Source organism: Manis javanica, chromosome 16 (assembly GCF_040802235.1).
Source record: "Manis javanica isolate MJ-LG chromosome 16, MJ_LKY, whole genome shotgun sequence".
In the NCBI taxonomy this organism is placed as follows: Eukaryota; Metazoa; Chordata; class Mammalia; order Pholidota; family Manidae; genus Manis; species Manis javanica.
Window position 1 is genome coordinate 51,361,455 of NC_133171.1, and position 13,573 is coordinate 51,375,027.

At 38.0% G+C, this 13,573-nt stretch overlaps 1 protein-coding gene across 1 annotated transcript in view; it reads right to left on the reverse strand.

Moving 5' to 3' along the window:
* DNAH8 (dynein axonemal heavy chain 8) overlaps positions 1–13,573 on the reverse strand; it is a 336,734-nt gene that overhangs the window by 212,076 nt on the left and 111,085 nt on the right. The window contains exons 27-29 of the mRNA XM_073224126.1: positions 4,409–4,605; positions 3,735–3,861; positions 1,163–1,398 (exon numbers count right to left, since the gene is read on the reverse strand). Of these exons, the coding sequence (XP_073080227.1) occupies positions 1,163–1,398; positions 3,735–3,861; positions 4,409–4,605 (560 nt within the window). The remainder of the gene's footprint in view (positions 1–1,162; positions 1,399–3,734; positions 3,862–4,408; positions 4,606–13,573) is intronic.

The following is a 13,573-nucleotide window of genomic DNA, read 5'->3' on the forward strand; positions in this document are numbered from 1 at the left end:
TAAATGGGTTCAGGAGAGCAATGCTCAGTTTTGAGCACCAGGTACCAAACAGAAGCAGTGAGAGTGTCAATTCCCCAGGTATTGCAGGGAATAAGGGAGTGCACTGTGTAGAGAATTTATAAACAGTAATGAAATGAATTAAACAATCAGCTCCTCATTATCACCATGAGCCAGAAATTCTAAATGTCATAAAATACTTGTGGTAGACAAAATAATGGCCTCCCCAATGTTGTCCACATCCTCTTCTCCAGAACCTGTGACTATGTTACATTATATGACAAAAGGGGACTTTGCAGATGTGATTAAAGAATTTGAGATGGGGAGATTATCCTGGATTAACTGAGTAGGGCCAAAGTAATCACAAAGGTCCAGAAAAGGGAAAGAGGGAGGTAGGAGAGTCAGAGCAAGAGAAGTGATGACAGAAGCAGGGGTAGGAGTGATGTCATTGCTGAAGGGGAGCCATGAATGGATACAGGAAGCCTTAGAAGCAGGAAAAGGAAAGGAGTGGATTCTTCTCTGAGCCTCCAAAAGGAACACAGCCCTGCTGACATCTTGATTTTAGCCACATAAAATCCATTTTTAGACTTCTGGTCTCTAGAACTTAAAGGCCATGGAAGCTTTTATACGTTGTTTTAAGCCATTAAGACTATGGTTAATTTGTTACCACAGCAATAGGAAACAAATACAGTATTCTTCCCTAAAAGCATCTCTTGTTGATCTAAGCTCCAGCAGTTTACTACTGAGTAAACTGTGTCCACTACTAAGTGGACAGCTCCTATCATGCTGCTCATGATATGCCACTGGGCACAAGTTGAGACCTATAACTGGTTTCTAAGGAAAGTCAAAGATATTTGGAGAAATTGCTTAACATGTTGGGATTGACATAAGACAATACAATCATTCTTTTCTGTACAATGTGCAGCATAAAAAGCTGAACACTGTCAAGACAGCACTAATACATTAATATTCCTTTGTATACTGTTCACTGTTGATTATTATCAAAATCCCCTCAAGGATATAAACATTGAAAAGGAGTAGTAATAGGAAGACTATGCCATAAAATAGATAAAGAAATATGTTAACAGAATCTATTTTGTGTGTGTGTGTCTCTATTTTTTTTAAAAATAGCACTTCAAGAAAGAAAAGTGGAATCATTTCTTACTTCAATTGGTCCCAAAGTCATGTCCATTTGAATTTCATTATCACGGATACAAGACAAGGCTTCCATTGCAAACCTGACATCATCTAAATCACGAATAGGTCTAGATAACTTTTTCAAATATTCACTGATAAATGCTATCATGTCTGACATTTTCTTTTTGTATTCTTCATTCAAATATCGACAGAGTAACATCTTCCATGCCTTAGCCTCAATGGATAAGGCCAACTTCATTGGTTCTGGTGAAGACAAGAAAAGATCAAAATAGAAAATAACTGACATTCTGAAACTCTTCATTTTATGTGTAATCTGAGCATCTATAAATATACCATTTTATTTGATAGTCACTGACCACATGTGGCTATTGATTGCTTGAAATGTACTTAGTCAGAATTAAATGTGCTGTAAGGTTAGTAGATTTTTGAAGACTTACTTCCTCTCCCCATACAGTATGTTAAAGCTGTGCATGAGAAGGATGCTGAAGTCTATGGAGAAGATTTCCAGAAATTCATTCTAGCACCACTTGCTCTATTTCTGGACATCCCATAGAACAGCTCTTACTCATTCCACCATTTTCTTCTAGGTAACCCACACCATGGAGAATAATATATTTTTCGTCTGCCAAACCAGATCCAGTTTTCCTGTTATTCCATTCCCTACCTCATCCACATGGTTAGAGAATATATAAAAACTGACCCTGAATGTGGGCCTAGCTGATTATCCTAGTCAATCCTAACCTTTCATGGACCAATCACAATTCCTTCTTGAGAGGTTGGAATGAGACTTGACGGGGAGCTATGTGGCCTGGGGAGCAGAGAAGCCATGCACACAGGGAAGCACAAATGAGAGGCAGAGAGAAAGGATCTCCTCAGCTTCTATACAGTCCCTGGTTTTGGTCTATTCCTAAGGCCCAGCTGCATCACAGATTCTGGGATATATCTTTTCCCCCTTTAATGTAGCTCAAATAGGTTTCTGGTCCTTGAAAATAAAACAGTTCTAACTAGTCAACTCTACCTTATCAATCTTTATCCATTCCTCTTTTCTCAGTACCCCTACACTCCCCAGTCCTGTCAAGCTTGAAACATGATTGCTCCCTTCCCAACTCTCAACAGTTAAACAGAGAGAAAGAAGGAGCTGAGAACACTACATAGCCTGAGGCTGAGATACCATCTCATTAAGGTCCACACCTCATGGGCTTCTTTTCTCCTTTTCCTCAGGCCCCAAAGATTCAGCCCACCTTCCCTTTTCTTCATAACTGTTGTCACCTATTCCATTTTTTAGTTTTTTCTCTCTAAAATTAAGCACGCACCCAACTCTCACATGTGCTAGAGTTGATTTTAGTATTAGAATCATAGTGCTAACCATTATGAGGAAAGAATAGGAAATTTAAGCAATAGTAATAATAATAGGCAAAGTATGGTTTCCAAAATCTACAGTTCTTATTAATTATTGACCCTGATATATAGTTTCTGATTTCTAGCTAAATAATCCCTTCAAGTACTTGTGATTCTCCCCCCAAAATAAATAGCTCTTGGTAGATATAATAATGTATGTAATATTTATTGAACATCAACTATTTGCCAGGTACTATGCTAGGCATCTTATATAAAGTAGCTCATGAGGTGGGCACTGTCATTACCCCCAGCAAAAGAGATGGAAGTCAAAGAAGTCAAGTAACCTTGATAGTCAAGTTTGAGGGCCACAATTATACTGACTACTTGAGGGTAGATCTGAAAGTTTATTTAAGGTAGAGAGTTGATGTAAAATAATAGGCCTTTCAAACATCTGAGAATAAAATTTTCTCACAAACTTAGGACAAGACTGATTGTACCTCTGCAACCATGGCAATAAGTAGCCACCACAACCAGTTTCAAACCCCAAAACATAGAACAACTTACCTCAGTTAATGTTTTTGCAAGCCTTTCAGGGTCAGCCCTCCCTTCTGAATGCCAGCCAATCAGGAGGGACATATTCAGTAAGTCCACCTCTGAGTGCCAGGCAATCAAGAACAGTCTCATCTGAGTGAGCATCCTTCTACAGATGAGGTTAACCTGTCTACTTCCACAGTCCTTGTACTCCCTGCTGCCTAGACTCTCTCTATGCGACCGGTAGTCTGCTCTGCTTGGAACACTGTGCTTGACCAGCATAGCTCTCCCCTACTAGAGTAATTAATAAAGGCAGCTTGTGCTTTTTACTTCATCCATGGATACGCTAATCCCAAATGGATTAACTTCTCAGGAAACCTCAAATTGATGGACTCCTATCTCATGTATACAACTTCCTTCTCACAGTAACCTGAAGAGAGTTTCACCTGCCGTTTTAGTTGTCTGACTGCAGCATATTAAGTATATTAGGCCACTTTGGTGTAATATTATATACGAACAATATATAATAACATATTATTTAACATAGATTATATATATACATATATAGGTAACATAGATATGAATGATATTGGTGGCCCAGAATATTTAATATTTATAATATCATACAAAGTTAGCTTAATAACTATGTTCTAAGTAAAGTAACACTTCATGTGAAAATACAGATACTTTACATAATATTTTTTAAATACCTGTATGCAATTCAAGTGCTCCTACAACAATAATAGGCTTCAATTCATCAATCTCCTGCTCAAAAGTAGCAAAGTGTAGAATTTCTGATCTGATTTCAGTCAGAGAAGGGTTGTTAGCCAAAAATTCCTGTAGTAAGGAAACAATGGGTTCTTTAGCTTTTTGACAGTATGTCTCACACTTATAATAGTTAAATTAGAAGATTACATTTGCTTATACTTTTCCACTTACGTGTGCTATTGGGCCAGTGGCTCAGAAAAGAAAAGGATGAACTAGTAGTACTGGAAGATGAGGCTATGAAAGGGGATTTCATTGTCTATCATGAATGGTGACTCACAGCTCTAAAGTTCCCTTGTCTATAATCCAAGATACAGCTGAGTCTATGTAAGTGTGACATGCCCCTGAATACCTGGCCTCTGGACATCTCTGGAACCTAAGTGGTACTCAGTTGTTTGAGAAAATGAAATCTGCCTGACCCTCATTATTACCGATTGCTTCAGAATGTCAATGTGAGAATTACGCACGATAGGACAGAATATGTTAGGTGCTTGGCATTTGTAGGTTCTTGACTCAGCTCATGAGTTCCTGTCATTATCACTGGTATTTCCCTGGTCCTCCCGCACCTTTAGATATTACAGTTCAAGCCCAAACTATATCACAAGTAGCAGAAACACACCTTCACTTTCGCATCTCGGTCTTCCATCCAGAGTGTCTTGTATTTTTGAAAGTCCTGCAAAGCCTCATGAGCCATCTTTCTCAGGGAATTCACAGAGGAGGAGAGGAGGAGGATCAGCTTGGAAATATCTTTGTGCTCTGCTACTCCTGGATAAAAATTCTTCAGCATCCTTGCAGGAACAGTTTCTTCAAAAGATCCTGAAAACAGACATTTTTATATATAACTTCTATATTCAACTTTAAATATTATCAATTTTAATATTTATGGAATTCTTTCAAATTGTTTTTTCTTAACGACTCTCCCTCCAAAGTAATTAAGAGCTATTGTTATCTTCACTTACTCTTATTAAACTATTACGTCAGATTTTGAGGTCTGGGTTTCTTTAATGTGGGGAAAACTGTATTATTCAGAGGAGAGAACTGAAAGACACTGATTTAAACCCAAAAACTAAAAGAAGTCCTCCAAGGAAAGGTCAGAAGAGTTGAAATTGCTGTTCTATAGAACAGCATTGTGGTTAAAAAAGAGGCACCACATTTATAACCCAAATAACCTCAAGCCAGTTATTTAATCTTCATGAAAATACTTGTGAAGATTAAATGAGACAACGTATGTTCATCTTCAACTCAATATCTGGTATGCAAAGATCATGTAATCACTGTCAACTACGACTATAAACACCTCTTGCCAAATCTGATCATGTTACTACCTGGATTGAAATTCTCAGGTATTTTCCATCAAACAGACACCATACAGATACGATACTTTTGTTTGGCTCAAACAGTGCCTTACTTTAAAAAAAAAAAACAACAACAGTTGTTAACAATTAAATTTCACATAATCTCACATGAAATTCCAGATTTCCTACTTCTCTTTTAAGGTGGCTTAACCTGGTGGTACAGGGCCCATGTTCCTTCCTGGCAACAATCAGCTAAAGCTTAGTATTATCTCTAAAAGGCATGTCCCTGTTGAATTTACCACAATCTTCTCCAAAGCCAGGTCACTCCTTTGCTCTTTTGTCTTAAATTTAATCAAAATTAAGGCAAAAGAAAAGCACAAGGTATTGCCTTCATTAAGTAACTAAGTGACTAATGTTGTTCCATATCTTGGTAGTTCTGTCCCTTTTATTGCATAGAAGTATCCTACTGTATACATATACCACAATTTGTTTATGCACTGACAGTTTTTAGACATGGGTTGCTAGCAATTTGGGACTGTTAGAATAATGCAGCTGCGAACATTCACGTCTTTACATGGGCATATAATTTCATTTCTCTTGGATAAATTCCTATGGGTGGACTTGCTGAGCCATATGATAATGTTCAACTTCTTAAGGAAGTGCCAAACTAGTTCCAAAGTGGTTGTACCTTTTTATATTCCCACCAATGATGTACCAGAGTTCCAGGTTCTTTGTCGATACCTGGTGGTGTTGATTTTTTAAAATCTCACCCATTCTAATAGGCGTGACCATGATTTTAATTTTCATTTCCCTAACAACTAATGATGCCGAGCATGTTTTCATGTGTTGTCATTTATAAATCTTCTTTGTTGAACTGTTTAATTTGTTGCCCATTTTTTGAGGAAAGTGGGTGTTTTCTCATTATTCAGTTGTAAGAGTTCTCTTCATGTTCTGAATTGGAGTACTTTTTCAAATGTATGATTTACAAATATTTTTTCCAAGTCTGTGGGTTTCTTAAAATTTTGTTAATGCTGTCTTTTGAAGAGCAAAAGGTTTTACTTTGATTGAAGTCCCATTTATTGATTTTTTTTGTTATGGATCATGTTTTTGCTGTCATATTGAAGAAATTTTTGTCTATCTTCAAATAACAAAGTTTCTCCTATGTTGTCTTCTAAAATTTTAATAGTTTTAATTCTTCTATAATTCACTTTGAATTAATTTTTATGTATGGTGTGAAGTAAGAGTTCAAGTACCATGTGTAGAAAAGACTATCCATTACTCCATTGATTTGACTTGATATCTTTTCAGAAAGTCAATTGACTCTAAGAGTTTATTTTTATACTTCCTAATCTGTGCCACTGACCCTAAGGCCAACTACACTGTTTTGATTACTGTAGCCTTATAGCAGGTTTCGATGTCAAGTAGTACAAGTCTTCAAGCTTTATTATTCTTTTCCAAAATTGTTTTGGCTATTATAAGTCTTTGAATTTCCCTATTCAAATTTGAGAATCTACATGTCAATTTCTTCAAAACAGTTTTCTAGGATTTTGATAAAGATTTCAATAATCTATAAATCAGTTTGGAGAGACAATCTTAACAGTACTGAGTCTTCCAATCTATGAACATCGTACATCTCTCCATAGTGTATCTTTCAGCAATGTTTTGTAGTTTCCAGTATACAGGCCTTATACTTCCTCTGTTGAATGAAACTGTTTTCAGATTGTTCGTTGCTAGTATTTGGAAATATGAATGATTTTTGTATATAGATCTTATATCCTGAAAACCTGTTGAACTCATTTGTTAATTCTAATAGTTTTGTCTGTGTATATTCTTAAGGATGCTTTCACATACTAGACCATGTCATCTGCCAAAAAAGAGTTTTATTTCTTCCTTTCCAATCTGTCTATCTTTAAATTATTTTCTTATTTAAACCAACTAGATAGAATGTAAAGTACAATGTTGAATAGATGTGATGAGGGCCAACATTCTTAATTTGTTCCCGATCTTAAGCAGAAACAATTCAGTCTTTCACTATTAAGTATAATGGTAGTTGTAGATTTTTTTTATAGATGTCCTTTATCAGGTTGAAGTTCAATTCTATTCCTAGACTGTTGACTAAGTTTATTATGAAAAAGTACTGGATTTAATCAAATCCTTTTTCTGTGTCTATTGAAATGACCATGTGGTTATTGTCCTTTACTCTATTAACAGGGTGCATTTTAGGATGTTAAACCAACCTAGTATTTCTGAGATAAACCACTTTTAGTTGTAGTATATACTCCTTTTTTACCTGCTGCTGGATCCAGTTTCCTAACATTTTGTTAAGGATTCCAGCATGATCATTTAAGTTTAAGGATCCTTTAGAGAATGCTTTTAAATATAAAGAAGGCAAATTTAAACATATTTTTGTCTATGGGTTTACAGAGTAGTGGGTATTTAATTTAAGATTCATTTAAGATTCAACAAGTTTTTCCTATGCTAGATAAAAGTCGCTAGCACCATTTATTAAATGGTACATTCTTTCTTCACTAGTCTGTAAGTCCACCAGTGTTATATATGTAATATTCATATATATGAGTATTTCTTTGCCCTCTGTCCTGTTCTACTGATCTACTATCAGATATTCTGGGGTCAATAAAAGATTGTCTTAGTGTAGCCTTATAATACTCCTTGAAATATGACAGGACAGGACCCCCTACCTTATTTTTCTTTTCTTTTTTTTTTTTCTTTTTTCTTTTGGTATCATTAATCTACAATTACAGAAAGAACATTATGTTTACTAGGTTCCCCCCTTCACCAAGTCCTCCCCACATACCCCTACACAGTCACTGTCCATCTGCGTAGTAAGATGCTATGAAATCACTACTTGTCTTCTCTGTTGCACAGCCCTCCCCGTGCCCCCCACCCACCCACACTATACATGCTAATCTTAATGCCCCCTTTCTTTTTCCCCACCCTTATCTCTCCCTTCCCACCCATCCTCCCCAGTCCCTTTCCCTTTGGTAACTATTAATCCATTCTTGTGTTCTGTGGTTCTGCTGCTGTTTTGTTCCTTCAGTTTTCCTTTGTTCTTATACTCCACATATGAGTGAAATCATTTGGCACTTGTCCTTCTCCACTTGGCTTATTTCACTGAGCATAATACCCTTTAGCTCCATCCATGTTGTTGCGAATGGTAGGATCTGTTTTTTTCTTATGCCTGCATAATATTCCCTTGTGTATATGTACCACTCTTCTTTATCCATTCATCTACTGATGGACATTTAGGTTGCTTCCGTATCTTGGCTATTATAAACAGTACAGCGATAAACATAGGGGTGCATCTGTCTTTTTCAAACTGGAGTGCTGCATTCTTAGGGTAAATTCCTAGAAGTGGAATTCCTGGGTCAAATGGTATTTCTATTTTGAGTTTTTTGAGGAACCTCCATACTGCTTTCCACAATGGTTGAACTAATCTACATTCCCACCAGCAGTGTAGGAGGGTTCCCCTTTCTCCACATTCTCGCCAACATTTGTTGTTGTTTGTCTTTTGGATGGTGGCGATCCTTACTGGTGTGAGGTGATATCTCATTGTGCTTTTAATTTGCATTTCTCTGATGATTAGCGATGTGGAGCATCTTTTCATGTATCTGTTGGCCATCTGGATTTTTTCTTTAGAGAACTGTCTATTCAGCTCCTCTGCCCATTTTTTAATTGGATTATTTGCTTTTTGTTTGTTGAGGTGTGTGAGCTCTTTATATATTTTGGATGTCAATCTTTTATCGGATCTGTCATTTATGAATATATTCTCCCATACTGTAGGGTACCTTTTTGTTCCATTGATGGTGTCTTTTGCTGTACAGAAGCTTTTTAGCTTGATATAGTCCCACTTGTTCGTTTTTGCCTTTGTTTCCCTTGCCTGGGGAGATATGTTCATGAAGAAGTCACTCATGTTCATGCCTAAGAGATTTTTGCCTATGTTTTTTCTAAGAGTTTTATGGTTTCATGACTTACATTCAGGTCTTTGATCCATTTGGAGTTTACTTTTGTGTATGGGGTTAGACAGTGATCCAGTTTCATTCTCTTACTGTAGCTGTCCAGTAATGCCAGCACCATATGTGAAAGAGACTGTCGTTTCCTCATTGTATGTCCATGGCTCTTTAATCATTTATTAATTGGCCATATATGTTTGGGTTAATGTCTGGAGTCTCTATTCAGTTCCACTGGTCTGTGGCTCTGTTCTTGTGCCAGAACCAAATTGTCTTGATTACTGTGGCTTTGTAGTAGAGCTTGAAGATGGGGAGCAAGATCTCCCCCACTTTATTCTTCCTTCTCAAGATTGCTTTGGCTATTAGGTGTCTTTGCTGGTTCCACATGAATTTTTGAAATATTTTTTCCAGTTCATTAAAGAATGCTGTTGGTAATTTGAAAGGGATGGTATCGAATCTGTATATAGCTTTGGGCAGGATGGCCATTTTGACGATATTAATTCTTCCTAGCCAGGAGCATGGGATGAGTTTCCATTTGTTAGTGACCTCTTTAATTTCTCTTAAGAGTGTCTTATAGTTTTCAGGGTATAGTTCTCTCAGTTCCTTGGTTAGGTTTATTCCTAGGTATTTTATTCTTTTTTATGCTATTGTGAATAGAATTGTTTTCCTGATTTCTCTTTCTATTAGTTCATTGTTAGTGTATAGGAAAGCTACAGATTACTGTGTGTTAATTTTGTATCCTGCAACTTTGCTGAATTCCGATATTAGTTCTAGTAGTTTTGGAGTGGAGTCTTTAGGGTTTTTTATGTACAATATCATGTCATCTACAAATAGTGACACTTTGACTTCTTCTTTACCAATCTGGATTCCTTGTATTTCTTTGTTTTGTCTGATTGCCATGGCTAGGACCTCCAGTACTATGTTGAATAACAGTGGGGACAGTGGGCATCCCTGTCTTGTTCCCGGTCCCAGAGGAAAAGCTTTCAACCTCCCGCTGTTCAGTATGATGTTAGCTGTGGATTTATCATATATGGCCTTTATTACATTGAGGTACTTGCCCTCTATGCCCATTTTGTTGAGAGTTTTTATCATGAATGGATGTTGAATTTTGTCGAATGCCTTTTCAGCATCTATGGAGATGATCATGTGGTTTTTGTCCTTCTTTTTATTGATGTGTTGGATGATGTTGATGGATTTTCGAATGTTGTACCATCCTTGCATCCCTGGGATGAATCCCACTTGGTCCTGGTGTATGATCCTCTTGATGTATTTTTGAATTTGGTTTGCTAATATTTTTTTGAGTGTTTTTGCATCTACGTTCATCAGGGATATTGGTCTGTAGTTTTCTTTTTTGGTGGGGTCTTTGCCTGGTTTTGGTATTAGGGTGATGTTGGCTTCATAGAATGAGTTTGGGAGTATTCCGTCCTCTTCTATTTTTTGGGAAACTTTAAGGAGAATTCGTATTATGTCTTCTTTGTATGTCTGATATAATTCCAAAGTAAATCCATCTGGCCCAGGGGTGTTGTTCTTGGGTAGTTTTTTGATTACCAATTCAATTTCTTTGCTGGTAATTGGTCTGTTTAGATTTTCTGTTTCTTTCTGGGTCAGTCTTGTAAGGTTGTATTTTTCTAGGAAGTTGTCCATTTGTCCTAGGTTTTCCCGCTTGTTAGCATATAGGTTTTCATAGTACTCTCTAATAATTCTTTGTATTTCTGTGCAGTCCGTCGTGATTTTTCCTTTCTTGTTTCTGATTCTGTTGATGTGTGTTGAGTCTCTTTTTCTCTTAATAAGTCTGGCTAGAGGCTTATCTATTTTATTTATTTGCTCGAAGAACCAGCTCTTGGTTTCATTGATTTTTGCTATTGTTTTATTCTTCTCAATTTTATTTATTTCTTCTCTGATCTTTATTATGTCCCTCTGTTTGCTGACCTTAGGCCTCATTTGTTCTTCTTTTACCAATTTCGATAATTGTGACATTAGACTATTCATTTGGGATTGTTCTTCCTTCTTTAAATATGCCTGGATTGCTATATACTTTCCTCTTAAGACTGCTTTTGCTGCGTCCCACAGAAGTTGGGGCTTTGTGTTTTTGTTGTCATTTGTTTCCATATATTGCTGGATCTCCATTTTAATTTGGTTGTTGATCCATTGATTATTTAGGAGCATGTTGTTAAGCCTCCATGTGTTTGTGAGCCTTTTCACTTTCTTTGTACAATTTATTTCTAGTTTTATACCTTTGTGGTCTGAAAAGGTAGGATTTCAATCTTTTGGAATTTACTGGGGCTCTTTTTGTGAGCTAGTATGTGGTATATTCTGGAGAATGTTCCATGTGAACTTGAGAGGAATGTGTATCCTGTTGCTTTTGGATGTAGAGTTCTATAGATGTCTATTAGGTCCATCTGTTCTAGAGTGTTGTTCAGTGCCTCTGTGTCCTTATTTTCTGTCTGGTGGATCTGTCCTTTGGAGTGAGTGGTGTGTTAAAGTCTCCCAAAATGAATGCATTGCATTCTATTTCCTCCTTGAATTCTGTTAGTATTTGTTTCACATATATTGGTGCTCCTGTATTGGGTGCATATATGTTTATAATGGTTATATCCTCTTGTTGGATTGAGCCCTTTATCATTATGTAATGTCCTTCTTCATCTCTTGTTACTTTCTTTGTTTTGAAGTCCATCTTGTCTGATACTAGTATTGCAACACCTGCTTTTTTCTCTCTGTTGTTTGCATGAAATATCTTTCTCCATCCCTTGACTTTTAATCTGTGCATGTCTTTGGGTTTGAGGTGAGTCTCTAGTAAGCAGCATATAGATGGGTCTTGCTTTTTTATCCATTCTATTACTCTGTGTCTTTTGATTGGTGCATTCAGTCCATTTACATTTAGGGTGATTATTGAAAGATACATACTTATTGCCATTGCAGGCTTTAGATTCATGGTTACCAAAGATTCAAGGTTAGCTTGTTTACCACCTTACTGTCTGACTTAACTCACTTATTGAGCTGTTATAAACATAGTCTGATGATTATTTCTTTCCCTTCTTTTTCCTCCTCTTCCATTCTTCATATGTTGGGTGTTTTGTTCTGTGCTCTTTTTCGAAGTGCTCCCATCTAGAGCAGTCCCTCTAAGATACCCTGTAGAGGTGGTTTGTGGGAGGCAAATTCCCTCAACTTTTGCTTGTCTGGGAATTGTTTAATCCATCCTTCATATTGAAATGATAATTGTGCTGGATACAGTATCCTTGGCTCAAGGCCCTTCTGTTTCATTGCATTGAATATATCGTGCCATTCTTTTCTGGCCTGTAAGGTTTCTGTTGAGAAGTCTGATGATAGCCTGATGGGTTTTCCTTTGTAGGTGACCTTTTTTCTCTCTCTGGCTGCCTCTAACACTCTTTCCTTGTCCTTGATCTTTGCGATTTTAATTATTATGTGTCGTGGTGTTGTCCTCTTTGGGTCCAATCTCTCAGGAGTTCTGTGTGCCTCTGTAGTCTGAGCAACTATTTCCTCCTCCAGTTTGGGGAAGATCTCAGCACTTATTTCTTCAAAGACACTTTCTATCCCTTTTTCTCTGTCTTCTTCCTCTGGTACCCCTATAATGCGGATATTGTTCCTTTTGGATTGGTCACACAGTTCTCTTAATATTGTTTCATTCCTGGATATCCTTTTATCTCTCTCTGCATCAGTTTCTATGAGTTCCTGTTCTCTCGTTTCTATTCCATCAATGGCCTCTTGCATCTTAACCATTCTGCTTATAAATCCTTCCAGAGTTTGTTTCACTTCTGTAATCTCCCTCCGGACATCTATACTCTCCCTCCAGACTTCATCCCTTAGCTCTTGCATATTTCTCTGCAGCTCTGTCAGCATGTTTATGATTTTTATTTTGAATTCTTTTTCAGGGAGACTGGTTAGGTCTGTCTCTGCAGATCCTCTCTCAGGTGTTGTCTGAACTATGTTGGACTGGACTAAATTTTTTTGCCTTTTCACGGTGATAGCGGTGGCTGTAGGCAGGTTGTAGGTGTGTCAGCTGGGAGAAGAAAGTCCTTTCCTGCTTGCTGGATGCCTTGCCCTTCTCCACTGCCTGTGATGGTTACCCAAACTACTGGAGCAGCCACCAGGTTAGTCCCCTAAGCTGCTGTGGGCAGGATCTCCATCAGAGCAGCCCAGAGCCCTGCAGGGTGTGGCAGGCATGCCAGGTGTGCTCCTCTGTGCTAGCAGCACCCCTGCCAGGCAGCTGTGTGGCAGCAGCAGCCTTTGGGGCTGGTCTGGGCAGCTATGCATTGGGCTGGGATTCTGGGTTGCTGGGAGCATGCCTGCTCCCTCTGGCTCTGCTGCAGGTGTGCACGGGGTTCTCCTGTGCCGGCCTCTACCGGGCTCCTCTGGCTTCACTGCCACCGGTGCATGCAAACTGTGCCCAGACTGTTCGGTTGTGCTGCTCTGGGCTCACACAAGCCTCTCTTGGTCCTGTCTGTCACTACTGGTGCACGTATCTGCTCCTGGTCCCTTCCGGCGCTGCCAACCCCAGCACGC